General features: G+C 36.5%; 4 protein-coding genes across 4 annotated transcripts; 3 read left to right on the forward strand and 1 right to left on the reverse strand.

Moving 5' to 3' along the window:
• The first annotated feature begins 1,507 nt into the window (after window positions 1-1,507).
• On the forward strand, window positions 1,508-3,513 carry LOC143462261 (large ribosomal subunit protein uL18m-like). The gene has a single exon (XM_076960344.1). The coding sequence runs from the start codon at window positions 1,746-1,748 to the stop codon at window positions 2,388-2,390; it is 645 nt and encodes a 214-aa protein (XP_076816459.1). The 5' UTR covers window positions 1,508-1,745; the 3' UTR covers window positions 2,391-3,513.
• Window positions 3,514-3,629: 116 nt separating this feature from the next.
• LOC143462263 (protein lin-52 homolog) lies at window positions 3,630-4,669 on the forward strand. The gene has a single exon (XM_076960347.1). The coding sequence runs from the start codon at window positions 3,638-3,640 to the stop codon at window positions 3,983-3,985; it is 348 nt and encodes a 115-aa protein (XP_076816462.1). The 5' UTR covers window positions 3,630-3,637; the 3' UTR covers window positions 3,986-4,669.
• LOC143462262 (D-aminoacyl-tRNA deacylase-like) lies at window positions 4,647-7,167 on the forward strand. Its single transcript, XM_076960346.1, has 6 exons — window positions 4,647-4,787; window positions 4,862-4,952; window positions 6,309-6,411; window positions 6,526-6,658; window positions 6,733-6,818; window positions 6,900-7,167. Exons 1-6 carry the CDS (start codon window positions 4,745-4,747, stop codon window positions 6,990-6,992), a joined length of 549 nt encoding a protein of 182 aa, XP_076816461.1. The 5' UTR covers window positions 4,647-4,744; the 3' UTR covers window positions 6,993-7,167.
• Window positions 7,168-14,062: 6,895 nt separating this feature from the next.
• Window positions 14,063-19,481, reverse strand: LOC143461805 (uncharacterized). Its single transcript, XM_076959690.1, has 5 exons — window positions 19,237-19,481; window positions 18,234-18,354; window positions 17,953-18,133; window positions 17,656-17,809; window positions 14,063-17,487 (listed from the first exon to the last, which is right to left on the reverse strand). Exons 1-5 carry the CDS (start codon window positions 19,392-19,394, stop codon window positions 17,121-17,123), a joined length of 981 nt encoding a protein of 326 aa, XP_076815805.1. The 5' UTR covers window positions 19,395-19,481; the 3' UTR covers window positions 14,063-17,120.
• Window positions 19,482-20,972: the final 1,491 nt, after the last annotated feature.

Consider the following 20,972-nt stretch of genomic DNA (forward strand, 5'->3'; position numbering starts at 1 on the left):
AACACCACAATTTTTTCGCCATGGTGGTTAGTTTTTAATTTGTAAGCTTTGCACCACGTAAAAATTTGGTTAACTAATGTATGTCGTAGCTAAAATTTGAATTAACAAGGTGTAGGCCCACAACGTGGCGTAAGCGTTATATTCATTTTTATTGAAGAAAATATAGGCTACTAGTAGCCTCCTATACTCGAGAAAATGTGGCTTTCTTATATAAAGATCAAAATGTTGAGAAGTATAAAAACATTTCAAGGTTGTGTGTTAAGTTGCATGGCCTAAACATGTTAAGAGAGTCTACAAACAAGCGTTTTTAAGATTACGGATTTCTAAGTAAAATATTCAGTGGCTGCTTGTTTTGCATATAAAGAAAGAAGACAAAGTCAAGCAGAAGTTTCAATGTGTTAGGGGACACTCCATAAACCTAAAGTTTCCTTTACGTCACTCGGTAGCCGAGTGGTTTGAGCGCTGACCTTGCGATAAACGTGGCTCGTGTTCCGTATTTGATACCGAGTAGCGCTGTAGGCCTACCGTTTTAGAACTCATGGGCAGGGCATCAAAGACATTTGCTCCTATTTAGTGGACCTGGTGAATAGTTTTAAATTACCAAATACTATATAAAAAAATCAAAAATCAAAATGAAAAATCTGTGACAACCGGAACTTGTTCCAAAGCTAGCTCGGTAATCGGACCTCGAGCGATGAGCAATCATTGTCGGGTTTAAGTTGTGCAAAGACTTTCCTTAGACCGAAGATAAAAATTATCATACCATGCCATACCATAACAAAAGAATAAAAGCGCTTAGGCTTGACCTTCCGAGTGAACACTTACGACAAAGCTTAAACCCTACACCTACTGTACGTACTTCGAAACCATATACGTTTCTCTTAAAAGCTATTTGTGCTTTGCACCAATAATACTCTACTACTAATTTTATATACAGTAGTACCATTACTTTGTACTGTGTTGTGGTCAAGCACATAAAACAAGCAGGAATTTCCTTATATTCAATGGCTGCCGCAAATTTGTAAACAAAACCGCCAGCTCATCATCCAAGCTCATATTTACCTAGTTTTCTTTTTTGGGGTTTGACGCCAATCGCCCAAGCTACAAGGGCAAAATAGGGGAATAAATTTAAGTCTTGCGTTTGATGTAGGTAAAGTTTGGGTTCGAAATGTGACATTAATGTAAAATGAAAATACGATGACCATAATAATGTCTTAACAGAAAGTTCAAAGTGAAAGGAAAAGACTTTTTATGGTAAATATATATAAACTAAGTAAACAATTAAAATCTCGAATAAAAATTTGTAAAGCAGTGTATGGCTCTGAATCGTATTTTAGATGTATTTCAAAAAGTACTTTTTTCATGAAAAAGAAAAACTGTAAAAACCCCCCATTTTTGCTTCTACTTTTTGTGCTTGCTAGCCATAGCGCTTTTAGTGGCGTACTGTGTTTCAATAATTGTGATGAAGTAAGATATAAACCATCAAAAAATTCCATTCTTAGGCTAGAAGATTGTAGTAAAAAGCCAAGGGAGACCGTGAAATAAACATCGACGCCGGCGATTCAAGTGGAATCTGAAGACTGATAGATTGGTTCCAATCTAATTCTAATAAATTTTAAACAATTAAAATAGGCCTACAGTATAAATTGAATTATTACGGTAGTTTCTTTTACAGTTTTAGGGAACCGTAAGTTACCACAAGTTACGCTTATAACTACAGACAGACAAGCAACAACACTCTGACCATGAGGGTAATGAGACTACGTTCTAATCTGATACCCCAATCTTTAAAATCTCGTCATATTGGTCTAACAACAGTTTTTTGTGATGGACATCAATCCTTGCCTTCTTCAACAACAGAACAGGATAACGCGGCCGAAGAAACAAATCTCAACGTAAATTTAGTGAAAACGTTTATAAACCGCAACCCAAGAAACTTAGAACGCTTGGCTTTAGCACACAAAGATATTGGATGGGGAAGAGGGAGGCATCATGTCTCTACCAATTTTCCGAAAAGAGAGTACTATCATAGAATATGTTTGGAAAGAACAAATCAACACACTCATGCATGGCTAGAACACTACGCTGGTAATAAAGTGGCCGAGGCGTCCACCAAAGACTGGAAAGTTCGAAAACACCTTTACAAAACCGTCGATGTCAGTGCATCTGCTTGTGTTGCTTCAGTGTTAATGGAAAAATGCATCCGATCTGGATTTTCATGTGCGCAATGGTTTCCTTTGAAGAGTACTGAAGGATCAGAAGTAATGGCAACATTTAGAGACACTATACAGAAAACTGGATTTGTACTTGAAGAACCAGTGCAGGTAACATTTCGAAGAAAGCTTCCTCATCATAAGCGATATGGGCCATCTCCACCAAAACAAGTATAATAAACACTTTGTGTCCATGAACATTTTTATAGTGAATGTGCTTGTTAATTAGTATATGATATATATAAATCGTAATTTTGATGGGAATGTAACCTTCATTTTCAACCTGCCAACGATGGTGTGTTCAACAAGTTAAAGTTGTTTTGTTATTTAAAGAAATATACTGTGCAAGTTAAATGTTTTTGTTCAACAGTGACTGACCGCTATCTATGTAATTGCTTGTTAACATACATCTGACACTCACCTAAATTCGCTTATTTAATATTTTGTATAAGCATTTTAAATTTAGGTCATGCTGCTAGCTTTGCAGAAATCAGCTTGTCGAACTCCTATGCTAGAATGCTATCAGCTCAAAAACATTGTTTTGGCCTCATAAAGAAGCAATAAAAAAGAATGATTCTTAGTAAATTCATGTTTGTATTGTATTGAGTCAACATATAGCCTTGGGTTAAATCTGGGGTGTGCATTGTTCTGGCCATTTTTTATTCACGAAGCCAATTTTTTGGCGCATGAGTCATCCAAACGCCTCTTTATTGCAAAAATATTCCCTATTCCTGGTTGTACCTTAGGCGTTAATGAAATATGAATTTCTTTTTGTTGGCTCAAATAGAAAATTATACATGTATGGTTTTGAGTTTGTGCAAACATGCCTACTGCATAGGCCACTGTTTCTCAACTTGTGCGCAATACCCTTGTCGTGGTTTTACAACTGGGTTTGTTTACACCCCAGTGATTTGTTGAAATTCATGATGCATATGCTATATACATACTGTATTTTTCGTAATTGTACAAATGGTTGTAATGTATGAAACTTGTAGGTTTAATATCTCCAACAAGTTTCAGAACCAAGTGTGCTCTACAGAAACCCATTAACATCATTTTTATTAGTTTTTCAAAAAAAAACAAGCGGCAGTTGACTTGGTTGGCTATTTTTGTAGTCGTTTTTAGCAGTCATTGTTATCAATAAATACTGGGGTTCTGCTCAATCCGGGTTGAGAAACACGACCCGTGTTACATTGGTCAAGATCATCAATGCCCAGCCTCGAAATTAGAGCTATGTGTTACCATGTTGTATTGATATTGACAACTTGATTTTAAAATCTTTGTGTTTTTTGGCAAACAGGTTAATCACAGGAAAATTGTATGTACCTTAAACTTGTATTGCACCACAGATACTTTTAGTGGAATGATCACTCAACGCCAGAAACGAGACATTTCATAATAAAAACTTTTCATATTCAAACACGATGTCAGACGCATCTAATCCTAATGGTGAACTTGATCAACAGCTTCTCAGCTTAGAGAAACTGGATCGTGCTTCCCCAGACTTGTGGCCTGAGCAGATGTCTGGTGTTTCAGATTTTATATCTTCACTCAAGAGCCCAATGTCACCAGGACCATCACCTCACTGGTCCGGAGAGGTCGAGGATGACATAGATATGCTCCAGGAGTTTGGGAGCTTAACAACTGCTAGTTTAATGGAGAAAGTAAGAGATTTACAAAATCTAGCCTACCAGCTTGGTTTGGACGAATCAAGAGAAATGACTAGAGGAAAATTTTTGAATATTCTTGACAAACCAAACCAAAAATCTTGAAGTGCGAAATATACAGTTAAGCTGTTAGTGTCTTTTTCATTGCTTTTCTAAACCTCAAAACATGTAAAGCAAAGAGTTATTTTAATTATATAATGTGAAGTCCTGTACAATACCTAACTTCTAACTTTTCTAAAAGCATTTCAGTCTTAAAAGTATCAGTGTTTTTCTAACAGTAAAGAAATTGTTTGAAATGCTATTGCTCCAAATTTTACTGATATATGATAGTAGTTGCAATTTTTATTCATATGTTTTCTGTATTTCATTGCTTTTAAATCTTCATTTAAAAATTACCTTTTTATTAGTTTTTACCTGCTACAAGAATAAGTAAAATTTGCAAAGTAAAGTAAAGTTGGATATAACATTATGTAACATATATTGTATTGTACTAATTACAGCTTATTCGGAATCTGTGTCATCTTTTGTACTTCTTTGTATGGAAGTATTTGACAACGTTATTGTGACATTTTTAGGTATGAATAATTTGTGTGTACTTTGGAATATGGGGAAATTGCAGCCATTTCATTGTTTTCATTTTTGAAACAAACTATTGTGTAGTCATACTTTTTTCATTGATGTTAGATAAATTTATGATATATATACCATAGTAAACAACAGACATCCCATAAGATTAGGAAAAACTGTTTCACACAATCTTGCGATTTGCTTTTATTTTTATTGTGTTAGTATTAAAATTGTAGGGACATAACTAGATAAATCAGTTTAATTTAATAAAAATTCATTTTATGCAATCAGCATAAAATGAAGGCAATTGTACAAAGGGTATTGAAAGCCAGTGTCACAGGTAGGTTGTAAGTCCAACTTTTAAATTAGAAATTCAATTTAATTTTGCATTTTGTAGCTCTTTATTTTTAACAGTGGGGGAAGAAGTAGTTGGCTCAGTTGGTCAAGGAATTTGCATTTTACTTGGAATTTCAAGAGATGACAATCACAAAGACACAGAATTCATGTAACTTGTTCCTGATTTATATCTTTTACTTGTGTATTAATTTTATGTGAGTGTATTGCACCAGTCTCAAACATGTGGCCATCCATACAGCCTACCGCCTAATTTTTTGAGGCTAGCTTAAAAAATTTTAGTACTTTATTTGCTGCCAACGCTTTCATACAGTTCAAGTTGTTTACCAAATTGTTTGTTCAAATTGCCATTGTTCAATCGTTTTTGGTGTCACCATAGGCCGGAATTTTTCTTAATTAAAGGGAATACACACAAGTGACACAATTATATCTATCAGTGAAGTATTATGACGTCTTTCAACGGTGCAGTCTTGTCCATAATTCCATGGGCTAAAGATTTTATAAGCAACGGAATTGTTATTGTTTTACAAAATGTCTAGGATCTGCCTTTGAAATCAAGGTTCTGACTCATTAGAGACTGTATATTGTCAGTGATCACAAAAAGACAGTTATCATAACAAGACACTGCTTTAGATTTGTGGTGATGCCGGCTAGCTAATTGTTCTCTAAGTAACTGCAGAACTGATCACTTGATTGACATAATATGTTGAATGGCTATCACCAGCCAATTATTATTCTCCATAAAAGAATGTGGTAAAAAGAAAAAGTGAAGAAAACACAAAAACTGAAGCGAAAATGGCTCAAGGTGTTTTGTTTTCTGTATTGCACAAAACAAGTTTATGACAAATTTGTTATGGGTACATGTATGCATAGGTGGGCAGTGCCGCGGTACTTTTGAAAAAGTACCGAATTACTTTTTTCAAGAAATTTCGGTCGGTCCTGGTACTCGGTACTTTTGACGTGATAATTTCAAAATGTTAACAAGTATGTTTTCAAAAATACACATTAGTTAATCCTTAATACTAATTTTACCATCTGTTGATCTTTTTTAATCTAGAAATGCCAAGTAAAATTGCAAGCGATTAACGTCACGTACGTTTTGACCTGAAGTAACCTTTACCGTGGACGTAATAGTGGAAAAACATTGCATTTGCAGCAGCATCGTTTACACAAAAAGTACCGAGTACCGAAAAAATACGGGACTACTTTTTTTAAATAGTACCGAATACCTGAACTGTCGGTACATTTTTTGCCAGGAACCGTTACCGACGGTACTTTCAAAGTACCGACTGCCCACCTCTGTGTATTTTGCAGCCCTTCTGGCCTACAAAAATATTTTTAGTTCGCTCAGTTTTGAGACCTTTTGCGTGGTGTATTAATTAATTACATTAAAACCAGTAACATGTGGATAACATTTTAGTTAATGTTACTTTTCCTTAAAAGCCAATAAAAATACCTGTTATGCGTTCACCATTTTGCAAAAGTATTGATCACTATGCCAATTTAGGGTGCGAAAACTATTAAATCTCAGACTATTTGAAGATGAAAACGGCAAGAGGTGGACAAAAAGTGTAAAAGAACTTAACCTTGAGGTCCTCTGTGTGAGCCAAGTGGGTGAGAGCCATCTTGTTTAAGTAGCGTCACATAGCTAGGTATGCATTGTGATCCGCTGCAAGAACTAACAGCTTTTCCGCACATTTATTCTACTTACTGGTTTGTTACAGTTCACCCTACAATGTGTCTTAAAAGGAAACAAACCTGACTTTCACGGTGCCATGATGGCTGACAAGTCGGAAGCGTTTTTTGAGGATTTTATGGACAAACTAGCAAAGAGTTATAATCCAGATAAAATAAAGGGTATATTAGACTTTAAAATACTTGCCAGAAAATTACAAAGGCTTTTGTGTTACCCCAAAATTATTAAACTGCAGGTGGTAAATTTGGCGCACACATGCAAGTTCACATGCAAAATGATGGTCCGGTAACCATAGAAGTTAACTCACCACCACCTAGACAGGTTATTTCCGTATTTCTTGACTTACATTGTTGCTCGTTTTTGTGATATTGTTATTTACCACGATGCATTGCATCCTGGCAGAAGAAGAAAACTCAACCAAGAGGAGAAAAAGAAGTGGAACAGAAAGAGGAGGAGGAAAGAATATCAGAACGACTAAATTCAACTGAAATATGACGCTCTTGGCTCTCGCGTTTCATTTGCATTTACAAACTACAGTTCGCAACTGTGCGTTGCTTAGCACGTGTTTAATTTTGTTGTTTGTATGACATGCAAGTATCTATTTGATCTTTGAGGTATTCGTAAGCGTGATACTAAACGAATACATCATTACCGCCGGTCTGCTAGGCAGGATTATGGTATGGATTCCAGCTCGAATCAACCTAGAACAATCCAACTAACGTCTGCGGGTTAAATGATCTCTGAGTTGAAAGGAAAGGTTTAATTGTCCGATGACTGATTTGCGCTGGATTTAATCGACCGACCACCGTCTGATAGGATAATTTTTATCTTCGGACAGTGGAAAAAGTCATTGCAAACCGACGATGATTCTTCATCGCTCTAGCTCCGACCGTAATATGGCGAGTCCAGTGCTCAATTGTGACAGTTGGTGATGGTATATTTAAATATATACCTTGGCATGGATTGGAAAATCAAACTGAAATTTTCTGCATGTAGTTATGCAAAATTTTGGTTTTGCTTACATTTCAGTGTAGCGCTAGCAGGAGCTGTAGGATTAGAGAGCAGTCAAAAGCTTTGCATGGTGTATTGTATACGGCAGGGAGGCGTGTAATTAGTAATTACCAAAATCGGCGATATTGGTTTATAACAAAGTGATATAATACATGGAACCCGCTCCCTTTTTGAAAAACACTTTCCCGCTTTGCGTAATCCCGATAAACATTAGGCCGTCCAATTTCAACAAATTCTTGACTAGATTAAACAAGCTTACCGAAATTAAAAATCCTATAAAGACTTGAAACAAATCGGCCCATATCCGTACTATACTAAAAAGCACAAGTATGAATCGGGTATTAGGGTTATTATCAAAAGGGAATTTTGCTATTCGGAATTTTTAGTTGGATTTTACTTTATATGTATTGTTTATACTTTATAAGTTTAGTTTAAATTCGGGATTATGGCAACAGTCAAGCGGGGAAGTGTCCATTATGAAAAGTCCTATTGAATAAAGCGTTGTAGACTCACAGTATATGCAAGAAAATAACTGGCTGCGCGTTAATAAGATTTTAACAACTGTAACGGTAATAATTAATGAAATAAAAAGGCGATGAATCAAAGGAGAATGTTATGTTTTTTTGTAAATCGGAGCCTGTGGATGTAGCTCCTTGGTCGTAACTGGCCCTCTTAAAGTGTTAATGAAAAACACTTTTCTTTCAAATTCATTAAATGTAATTTAAAGTGAAGCTTTCTTGTCTAAGAACACGCATGCAGCAACAAAACGAAGCGATTTTGTAAAAATTCTTAACATTTTTTATAGACAAAAACGGTATTTTTGCTTTCCGTAAATGGTTTGGTTTTAAATGTAAAATGGCTTGAATAACTCGAGTATAATTTTCTAAATGACTCGAGTTTACTTGAGTCACTTCTACCAAAAGGCTTGACTGGCGAATCGAGATTCATGACTTGGTTAGGACAAAAGCTAAATCAACTTTCTACATTTCTATTCTTCTAACCTAACTGCCTACAGTAGTATTTCTCAAAGTGGGCTCCGCGTACAGTGAGAGACGTCCAGGTGCTACGTAAGCTGTTTTTATCTTTTTAAAATTTAAATATTTAGTTCATTTTATAAGCTGCATTTATAACTATCATTCAATTAACAGCAATATACAGTCGTATTAGGCTGCACATTTTCGCGTAATCAAAGACCAAATCTAAATATCAAAAGATAGAATTTTAAGAATCGTGAATAGCCTTCCCACGCTCTATGGTGTAATAAAACATCTTTATCTTCGGACTAAGAAAAGTCTCTGCACGACATACTAGGCGATGATTTCTCATCGCTCATGCCCCAATTACCGAGTTCGCCTTTGTGCAAGTTCCGATAGACACACGTTTTTTATTTAGTTTTTTGATTATTTTGTAACATGTTGCCAGAATTTAAAGCTGTTTACAGCGGTAGCATCACTGCGTATCGAACAAGGGCTCCATTATTGCCAGACAGTCGGTTTACGAGCCGACACATTATCGGGGTCCCAGAAAAGATCATTGGGTCACTAAGAGCCCATAACATCCGCAACTTTGAGAAGCGCGCTGCTGGCCTACAATACCTTGAACAGTGGGCCGTGTGACCTATATTTAGCCTATGGTTTAATAGTAACTTTCTAAAGCAACTGTAGCCAAGTGGCGGTTCTTTTGTGTGAGACTTGTGTTGCTGAGGCGTAATCAAAAAACGCTGGATCATATCGAAAAGTACAGCAAATGTAACAACGAAAGAATTGGCGTTATTTCGCTTAGTTAGAAATTGGTATGAGTGATTTCATACAACTAAAATTTGCAAATGGCTGCATTACAAGAATGGCAAGGATCAAGATAGTTCTGGTCGTGATACAAAATTTCGTATAGTTGAGCCCTTTTCATTGATGTTCGCCACTAAGATAGGGTTACCATACGTCCGGAATTTCCCGGAGATATCCGGAATTTCGGTGTTGAAATCTGTGTCCGGAAATAATTCTAAAAAGTGCTCTAAGGTCCGAAATTCGACCGTCTAGTAAGTTGTGTTTATTTTGAAATAATGTGTACGTGTTATGAAAATGAAAATTTCAACTTCTTACGGACTTCTAGGCCTATCGGGTGAAAGGCGTTGCCCTAGTGCTAGTCTAGTGTGATTTTTCAGTTAACTTTGCTTTGTGACATAGTAATTTTCATTATTTGGTATTTATGCGAATTGACTTTTTTATTGTTCGAGTCATTCGACAAGGTTAGTGTATTTTCAATATTTTGTAGAATCAATTTTGCTGTTTTCTTTGTAGTGACTAACTTTTAGGCAGTGCATGTAGCCAAATCGGTCTCATTTTAGTTAAGCGGTAAAACGTCTAATATTAATAAAACAGAAAGTTGTTGGACTAAACAAACAATTCTATGCTTTCTTCTCTCTGTGACAGTGATGCTGTCTTGCAGAAAAAAATGAGCGTTTGTATTGGTAAGATGTAAGAACATAGGCTACTGTAAAATACCGTAGGCCTATAGCGTGTGTTTTGTGCTGCGAAAGGTGGTTATTGAGATTGTCAGGAATTTGGCCTTTTCAGACATGGTAACGCTACACTAAGAACAACACTGTTGAAATGCATTACCATTTATCACAACTCCTATATCTGTTGCTACGCAATATTGTGCTTTGTTTTCGAAGTGGAATTTCTTTTTTGTCAAATGCATTGTTTGGGCTTATTTTTTGTCAAACACGGTGTTCGTTTCAGCATTAGGAGTAAAAATAGTGTTATTCGTGCAAAGTTTTCGTTAAAACTTCTTCTCTCCAACTAACGTCTTGAAACGGCTCAGTTTTAGTGTTTCAAAATGACGAAACTAAAAACGTAAGATAGCCAAATTTGGCAAAACCTTTGCTGAAGCCCTATAGCACAAACAGCTAAATGTAGATAAAATTGCTTTTATTTGCATGATTTTTACTTGAGCTTCATTTTGGATAGATTGCCACCGTTTTCTGCTATTTTTCTCTACCATTATGTATTGCTTGTTGGCAATTGAAGGTCGTTGTAGCATATTATAGGCTATATTGTACCGCTACTGAATGGTAGCACTGCCCAAAGTAGCTTTCTTTATATCAAGGGAAAACTTCATTTTTCAGTTAAAATTTTAAGCGCATATTTTTGTTCGGAGACAACCTTGCGTTTTACTGCATGTTTCTAACTTCGTAGAAGTTGCTGGCTACCGTACTCAGTATGTAGCTTTCTTATCTCTGCGGTGAGTTGTATCTCTTTGGGCTATTTCTCAGAAACCGCAAAATGTTTTGCTTTGATTTTTAATTCTCATAACAAATGCACTACGCACAACATTTTTAGAAGAAACATTAATAGTTTTAGCGACAAATAATAACAGAAGTTGCAACTCACCTGTTTTGGGAAATATTTTGGTTTAAACAGAACCAAACGCCGTGCAAGTGGCGTCAACTCAGCAAAGAATAAAGACTGATCAAAGCCCATGCAAAAGAGTCACAATCAACAATGAGTTGGACGTAGGGGGCTACACTATATACAACACCATCACGTATCTCATGTATTGCAAGTTAGCCTATATAGACAAGCATTAAAATAGAACCCCAGAACTAATAGCCAAGCCGAAGAATCTACTTTGCTTGCCTTCATGCATTTGAAAGAAACGCTGCTTCCTTTGCAACCAACCATTTCTCCAGTGTAATTCGAGGCCTGCTGGGTAGTTTTAGCTCTGTAACAGCTGGAACATACTAACATCTACTGTAAACACTAAAAATACATGCTTACTAATCTATCAATAATAATAATAATAATTAGCATAAGGCTTTTTCATACCATTCCACCACTAACATTATCTCCAAGTGCATATCCTGCAGCATGCATAACAAAAATGCATAAATTAGAAAACTTGCCACGAACATTTTATTTTGAGATTAAAACATACAAAACCGTGATCAAACACAACGACACGCTTGTGACTATTTCGTTTCATATTAAGATAAATTCCAGCAGTTTCAAGTTAACGGTAATAGGATTGAAAGTACTACGAAGTAATCTTCCGGAAGATCCGGAAATACTCCTCAATCGAAGTGTCCTTCCAAAGATAAACACCCACTAATGCAACCGACGCCTATTAAATTGATCGTCTTAATTTCGAAATCGACACGCCTAACCTGCTTGTTTTAATTTCTTCGTACTGGGCTAAAACACGGCTTCCACAAACTATAACGATTTTGATTTACTTACTCCATGCGGATAAACATTTTGTCCATTTTATTTGTACATTATACCGAGTCGCAGTCAATCGTGCACAAAACTTGCAATTTTTCAAGCGCATAACTCCAGTAAACGACCTGCTGCCCAAGGCCTGGTGGGAGATATTTCGCAATGTGATGCAAGAATCTTTTGAAATAGGCTAATTCTTTATTCTAAAAACGTGAAAATGATAGCATTTCCCTGTGAAAATGATAACGGAGCGCGAAACTTCTGTTTGAAAATACATGTATTTGGTTTAATTTACATTGTAGCCATTCAAAATTCTCGAACACATCAACATTACGTAAGGGAGATAAATCAATCACGATGTGCAACTAGGCAGGTTAAAATAGTCAGGATTTCGTAGGGTGCTTGAATATTGGGGCAATCCTAAGAATAGAAAATGTAATGCTCTTTCTGCTTTTTGGTTACAGGACAATTTCACATCCGATAATTCCACTGTTCCGGTACTTTTTACGTGATAATTTCAAAACTTTGGCGTGCATGTTTTCAAAAATACCTTTTAATTAATCCTTAATGCTAATTTTAGCATCTGTTGATCTTTTTTAATCTAAAAATGTCAAGTAAAATTGCAAGCGAAACGTCACATATGTTTTGACCTGGAGTAACCTTTACCGGGGACATAATAGCGGCAAACATTGCATTTACAGCAGCATCGTTTACACAAAACGTACCGGTACCGAAATACTTTTTTAAAATAATACCGAATATCGTAACCGTCGGTACATTCTTTTTTTAAGTACCGGTACCGTTACCGTTACCGACGGTACTTTCAAAGTACCGAATGCCCACCTCTGATTATAACCTACCCTTTACTGTGGAGAGTAGAAGCACAATCATTTTCTATGAATCTCTACTAACTTAGCCAGCATTTTTTAAACCTGCAAAAGAATTTTCTGAACATGTATCGGAAGAGGACACTATCTTTTCAGGATTTGTTTAAATTGAGGGGCAAGTCAAAAAACAAGTTGATCCTATACCAAAGAACACTATGCACTGAGTATCCTTGTAAAATAGTTTTCAAAACAATTCTTGGTTAGGTAATAAAATAACTATAAGCCAAAGAAAATCACAAAAATTGGGCTTAATGGTGAGGTCGATCGAAGCATAAAATAGGCAGAGATCAAGACTAGGGAAGTGCATTTTTGGAAATCGAATCCAAAACTATTCCGTTCTTATTTTTGGAACTAATTATATTCTGATTACAATCATTGTCCAGAGGTTTTGATTTACCTCGTATAATCTTTTCGAACACGATTATTATAGACGGTTTTACTTTACATGATGGTCACCACTCAACACAAAACGCAAAAATTATTATAAATTTAATAAAAGTGATGTGACGGCAATGAATGCATCGAACTGCAGCGAAGGGAAAAGGCGACAAGTGTATGTGCGACGGCATGTGCATTTGAAAAATTTTTTGATTAGAGCAGTGGTTCTTAACCTGGGCGCTACCGCCCCCTAGGGGGCGCTTTTGATTTTTAGAGGGGCGGAAATACTCAGGGGGCGCTATAGGGGGCGTTATATTCAGAAGGTGTAACGATATTTACCTCACTGCAAATTTGCTTTAGTAGTTCTGCTAGATCAAGATCAATGTATACTCTTGCTTTGTATAGGCCAGTGGTGGTCAAACTGCGGCTCACCGGCATGTTTTTTGTGGCTCTTTTTGTCGAATCGTAAAATTCCAAAAAAATTGCAAAGGCTACCAAGAGTAACGTTTATGAACGTTTCTCTCTTTTTCTTTTTTTATTTAGGCCAACATTTCATTTATGACGTAACAATAGACATAGAATCCGAAGAGTTAGTTAACAGCAAGTCAACGCAATTTCATTGCTAAGACAGTAAGCTTTAGCTCAGTTCAGTCTACAGAGAAGGGATTCAGTTCAATCTTGCAACTCTTAACTAAGCAGAGAAATAGATTGCAAATAAGTAAAAAGGGTGATCTGAGGCTCTTTTTATCAAATATTGAACCAGATATACTTAAGTTGGTGTAAGTATAGTTAAGCTATTAAATACATTTTTCCTGCTTTATTAATGTGTATTTTTCTATATCAACCATTCTCTTATTATTTCTGTTATTATTATTATTACTATTATTATTACTCTTATCAATATATTAAATAATATCGCTTCTCCCAAATACAAGGCAACCAGATTGGTGATTAAGCCGGTCTTTTCACTAAACACTCATCATTTTTAACACAGCCCTTTCATTATGGTGGGCAGCGGACTATGGAAACCTCTGAAAAGGGGCGCTGGTGGAAAAAAGGTTAAGAACCACTGGATTAGAGGAACGTACACAAAGGGAAAGCTCATTGTTCACAAAAGCAATCAAGGAAGTTTTGAACAACTCTAAGCGATTTATTTTCAAAAACACGCTTGTATAGAATGGCGTGAAAGTCGGCTTTCAATTACACTTTGCTCTCATGGATTTGTTATTACGTTAGGTTTATTCACATTTGTATGGATGCATGATCACTGCAACGTTACGATAAGAAAACATTTGTCCGTGCAGCTCGTCTTTCAGTTACGAAACTACTTGAATCAATATCACGAACTTGTAAGAAGTAACGCATTAGCAGACAAAACTATGCCAATACTACAAAGCCTTCTTTGTATAACATCTGGCGATATTGGAATGCAGTTACGACATTAGAAGCTGACCTTTCTGAAAGTCGCTTAATAAGATCGCGAACAAAGATGCACGAGATAGAACTGCAATGTTTACCATGTTGATTAGACGTTGCAGATAAAGACTAAGTATACAATATTTATGTTTACAATTTCTAGCTTTTTATATAACCAATTTATTATCGCTGTTACAGATAGCGTATAGTTTTGAAAGATTCCATGTGATTTGAGGTCAAATGTTGACGTAACTTAATGCAAGCAAAGCCAAATAACTCAAGTAAAAACAAAAATGAGCATTCAAAAGACGATTTTGTACTATGGATCCATACAGAGATTTCGCTTGGGCGCTTGTTCCGTTTGCTTAACTTAATTAAGCCGGCGAGGGAGGAAATTGTTCAAGTTCACTTACAACATTCGCAAATTCATAAATGCCTATTTTATATCACGTAGTATCTGTTACAGCTGTATAGATTGCTTTAACTGCAGGGCTTGACATAAGTGACAGCCTATAGCCCAACCACGACAACCAGTACGGTACGGGTAGCCTATGCGGTCCAAAGGAAAACGTAAAACGACCGTAATTTATTTAATTACAATGCTTCACGTTGCTAGTTTCTATTGACGTCTACCTGGACATAGGCTAAACTGCTACGACCTACACTTCAGACTTCACTTGACTATCGTGCAAGCAAAGCAACAGCAGCATGTTGTCAAGCAACTTGACTAATCTATGACATAACGAGAGCCCTGATCTACGTCACAATGAAGGCCAAAAAACTGAGACTTTCTGTGATTTTCTTTTGCCGATTAACCATCTGACCACAAATTATTTTCAAAAATATTTTGGTGGATAGTGGACACTGAACCCGGGTTAATTTTTAAGCGAGTGATTGGGAGCAATAATAAGTTAACAGTTTGCTTATTTCCTTGGAAGTTGTACATTATTAATATATTTTCTTCTGTTTTAGGATTCGTTTTATCAAGCCGCAGGGAAAAATTATAAAACTCTGTTTTTTACGCTGCATAGCTTAGAAATAAACAGGCCTACTGGAACTAGTTGAATCCCTACCAAACGTAGTCTCCAATGTTGGCTTATCAAATGAGTGTATGATGTAAATATTGCTGGCTTTACCATACCAAATATTGACTGAGATATTGAATTGGATACCTTGTAGTTTCGGTGGTTTTGTGCTGAGCTCTGCGCTGGTATGCAAGGCTCACACACTTCATTTACTTTTACCGTGGTAGCAGATACTGGCTTCCACCAAATTATATTGTGGTCGCGAGTATGATTTTAAGAAAGCGGTGCGAGCGTTTGCCGGCTATACAACTTCTACCAAACGAAATGACTTAGTGGTGCGGTATGATAATTACAACGTTAGCGCCAATGGGAATAGGGACCTGGTGCATTGCAAAGTTTATGCTTATGACTAACTTGAAATTATATAATTACAACGTTGACCTTGTCGAAATATTATTCTCTGTACTGCCAGTTGTTATCGGGGATTTCATGTCAAATAGTAATCACTGACAATGACATACTTGCAACTTAATAAAATTACAGTTTTGAGCATACAAATTGGACCATAGTCTTTTATTCGTTGTTTACTACCATTTTGTCTCATTAAAAGATAAGTCTAAAAAGCTTACGGTGTTCACTAAAATAAAAATTCAGTAAATTATTATCGACTTAAATTGCAAAGATTCACCATGGTACACTAATTACTGTAACTTGATGACATATTGGTTTCCGGAACTTTAAGAACAGCTTTTATCTACATGCTAGCTAGTACATTAGTATTTCAAAAGTTTCAAAGTCAAGTGCAAGATTTCAAATTGATTATAATCTAATTCACTGCGCTACACGACAGCAAACCAATCTAAAACTGTAGGCGTAGCCTTCTTACAAAATCGACCGGTACTGGATATATAGATGTTTCGGATACTTAGCAAGGCTAAAGTATTTGTAAACGTACCAGTCAACTTGGTTGCAAATGCAACCAATCCATATTTTGTGCAAATACACTGCATATGAATGCATGGGCACATATGTTGCAAACCTTTTTGTTTACAACGTATTAACAATATGCATGCAGCAAAACACCAATGAATGCTCTATACATACCGACCATCATCAAAACGACAAGTGACCATTTGTTCATACTTCCATAACTCTCATAAATGTTGGCATGAAAGCAACATGAACCCTTCTTATTAGTTCACTTTCCCTCAGTTACATCATCAAACAGTGTCAAGCAACCTGCAGCAATATCTGTATCTGGTGTTGTCAAACAATTCAAAGCGCACGTATAAAATCTGTCGACGAACATTAAGACTTCGCAAAAGTTGTATTTTCGGTTGCATCACTGAACGGATCGATAACACTTCGCCACGACTTTAAAATCACATACACATGCTTTTCGCAAATACGATCATTGTTTTATTAAAAAGAACGGTAAACGAAAGTAACCTCAGGCGAAGGTGCTATACACGATATACAAGACTTTTGATGAAAATCGAAGCAGTGTCGCAGTCGCAGTCGCAAAAGCTAAAACTCGGATATTGACGAATGCTGATTCACGTTATACAGCCTCGAGTTCATAAGTAATTGTGACATAATGGCGTCGTGTGTCAATGCATTTGTGACATAACAGTACTGGGAATTGTGCACGAACTTGTACTTGCGACTGCACAAGTCGACGCCGCATGTCTAGTACCCTCCGTAACGGTCGTTAGCGAAATGATCTACAGCGGCAGCGTAACGCTCAGCAGCACCGGCACTTAATCGACCATAGCGCGAAGCAGCGGCGCCATATCTCTCCAGGCCAAGTTCTGATGCGTTCAAATCAGAGGCGAAATCAAAATCTCCAGCGGCAGCGGCACCTCGATACGAATCTGCGGCAAGCGCTTGTGCATCAAGTCGGCGGGCCAACGCTTCTCTTTCTCTTAACAAATAATCTCCAGAACCAAGCAGTGAACCACGACGTAGAGAGGCGCCTCGCGCAATCAACTCATTATCGTACATGCCTAACCCTCGATCAGCCATGCCATGTGGTAGTCGTGGACGCATACCTGGCCTAAAATTAATCGAAAGGAATAAAATGGTAAACGTTAAACGCACTCCTTAATCGTCAGGGCAAGCAGCTAATTGCAGAAAGAAGTTTTTCTCAAGGTTTCTGGCCGACCTAAAGCGGTCCATTAAATGGTGTTCACCACTACCTAACACCAAAATCACACCGTAGTACCTTCTACCAAACGGTGGTTCCATAAAACTATCTTCTCCAAATGGTTTTCCACGAAACCGTGGAGGCATTCCACCTCTCATGGGACCCATAAATCCTCTTCCACGACCACCTCTACCGCGTCCACGAAAATCACCAAACATCATACCTGGTGGTCCTATAAAAATAAATTAAGTTAAAACCACAGCCAGATTTCAGTACTTAAACAACCTGTCATGCTTTTCCAGAAATCCAGCACATTTTTTTAACGCAGAACTTATGACACATTGCATAATTTAAATTAACAAAAGGTATAGTTGCCTTCATCCATGCGCCTTGTTTTTGACATTTGGACAGCAATTTTGTTGCCATTGAACATGGTGTTGTTTAATCCATCAATAGCATCTCTAGCCATTGACTCTCTTCCCATATGTACGAAAGCATAATTTTTTACAACATCACACTCTATGACTGTGCCATATTTCTTGAACAATTTGTGGATCTGAAGAAAGCCAATGGTTAATTTTAAAACACAATTAGCAACATCTAGTCTGACAGCATCAAAACGGATAGCACAGGAACTTATTATCTATAGGTCTTACGTCGCCAGATTTTGTTTCTGGTGGCAAATTTCCCACAAAAAGTTTTGTCGCTTTTGCGACTTTGGTTGTTGATAGCTCCACATTAATCACATTTCCATCAAGTTCATGCTTGTCCAACCCACTTTAAATAAAAGCATACTATACAAAATCCAAAAAATAAACACTAAAACACACAAAACTAACTAATAACAAATGTTGATGGTATCACAGTGTTAAAAGCAACACAGCATCAGATTCGATGCTCAAAACATACCGTATACACTCGAGTATAGGTCGACCTTTACTTTTTCGTGGAAAATCGTAGATATTTTTGTTCTCTTGTGTTTAAGTTGATTATTCCCTAGCTTGCTAGTACTTGCGTAGCAATTACGTACTGTGAACTGCAGCAGCACCTCTTTAAGACAACCGTACAAAGAACTCGCCTGGCGCAAGTCATATTCGTCTCGTGGCTTTAAGCGGCAGGCATGCGAGTCGTTGTGAAGTTATTTATACGAAATGGCCAGTAAGCGCAATAAATTCACGGTAAAGCTAACCGTTGCTGAATTTGCCAAAAAACTAATAATTCTGTCTCTGTTCGTGAGTTTAACACGTCAGAAAAAAGCAGCGATAATAGTGAAGAAGATTTTGATGGATTTTAAAACTGACGTATTATCACAATGTATTTTCTGGTTTTATTACATTTTGTTGATTGCATTTACTATTTGGTGTTTTTGTGATTGAAGTTTTTCCTTTAATTGGAAAGCTCTCCATACTTAGTATGTGCCAGTGACCGTTCTGTCAGCTGGACTTGGAGGTTTTACTCTAGCTTGTCCCGTGCATGGGTCGACCCCTGCTTTTTGAGGTGAAAATCAGTTGCAAAAATCTCGACCTATACTCAAGTATATATATGGTAATTAGAAAAAACATTTGCTTCGTTCTTTCAAAGCTAAATAATTTTGTGAACAATCAAAATCAAAACAATGAATGTATACTGTGTACCAGTAAGCTAAAGATTGATGCTTACGCAATTGCAGCTTTTGCTTCCTCCATGTCAGCCATATGTACAAAACCATAGTTTTTTAAAACTGAACAATCTGTGACTTCACCGAACGCTTTAAAAAGTTCTTCTAACTCACTCTTTTTGACATTTTCTGTTAATCGCCCAACAAAGATTTTCACCATTGTGACAAACAAGTTTATACGCTAATGCTTAAAATTTATTGATGATTATATACTGAGCTCAAACAATCTTGAAAAAAAATTACAAATATATATAACTTTATTTTAGCACTTGTTCCTTAGCATTCAGAGTAGGGTTGATAACTATGATTACTATAGTTTGTTCTGTAAATAAGACTTCAAAATCTTAAAATGTTACTTCACCAGTTATCAAGATCAGAACAGCTACTGGTAGCCTGTAGGTTATCAAGGTTTGATCATGGTCAGACATAACTATTATAAATAGAGGCTATATTTAGACTGACAGCTTTAGTTAGCCAAACTTTAAAATACAAAATCAGAAGGTGGACATTAGCTGCTAGCCTTTCTGATTAAACGTATGACCAATTTTATAATGAGAAATCGAGACTAGTGCTTAAGTGCACGCACTTAAGGTGCGTTATTTTGTACTTCATCACTTTAACAAAACTTCTGTGACCTCCATTTTCAATAAATTTAAAGATTGAATACATCAAACTGTGTAGGTCTACATTACATTGATCATTTTTCGCCATTAACTGTGTGGAGCAAAAGTTACTATTTTAATAATTGTAGTTATAGTACAATAAAACACATGTTCACTAACAGTTGACGACAATAACAGTTAAGGTTACCGGTACATTACTGTGTAATTGTGTGTTAGCATTTCTGCACACCGCACTTGTCATGTTTGCTGCACCCAAGATCTTGCTGAAAACAGCCATATTCCGTAGTCCGGAGTACAGCAACAATACACGTACAGACGTAAGTAACAATACACGTCTGCATAACAGCAGCGTATATAGGCATACGGTCTGACGGTACCGTACAGACCCCAACTTAGCTAGCTTATACCATCATCTAACACAGGTTTTTGATGGCATAATGTGCTTACTTTACAAAAAAATCAAATAAATATAGGCATCTTAACACATGCATATGCAAACCAAAACAAACCTAAATAGGCCTACCATCAACTTCTTGACAAGTTTGAAGAAGCCAACATGGCGTCAAACCTTTATCATCCATTTCTGGTGACAGTTCGATCACGTGCCATTGATATTGTCACGTGATATAAAAAAACAGCCGAAAGCGCCCAATTTTATTATAAGTGAAAGGGGTTCATAAATGGTTACATTTATTAAATTTCCCAGTCTAATTTACGCTTACCTAACTTGTCGTCTGACTATCTGTTAACCAAAATAACCACAGCTGACTATCATATCAGCAGCTAAACACCAGTCAGTCTAAAATATGATAACTTTATAAATGACATCTAATTACTCCACAGACGACATCTGGATAAAGCAACTTTAATGAAAATTCATTAAAGTTAGTATTTTTGAGTTAAATATTTTTGTGGTTTTAATTAACATCATCTGATCAACCCTTGTTGGTGGTCGTAATTGACGTCAGCCAATTAACGTGTTTTCTGTCAAAATATGATTTCATACAAATAAAATACGTTTACAGTGAAGTTTGCATATACGCCATACCAACCTAAAGATTGTCTCAACCATTACAACACTAACTTTTTTGACTGAATTTTATTTGGCCACTTTA

Source organism: Clavelina lepadiformis, chromosome 6, assembly GCF_947623445.1.
Source record: "Clavelina lepadiformis chromosome 6, kaClaLepa1.1, whole genome shotgun sequence".
Lineage (NCBI taxonomy): Eukaryota > Metazoa > Chordata > Ascidiacea > Aplousobranchia > Clavelinidae > Clavelina > Clavelina lepadiformis.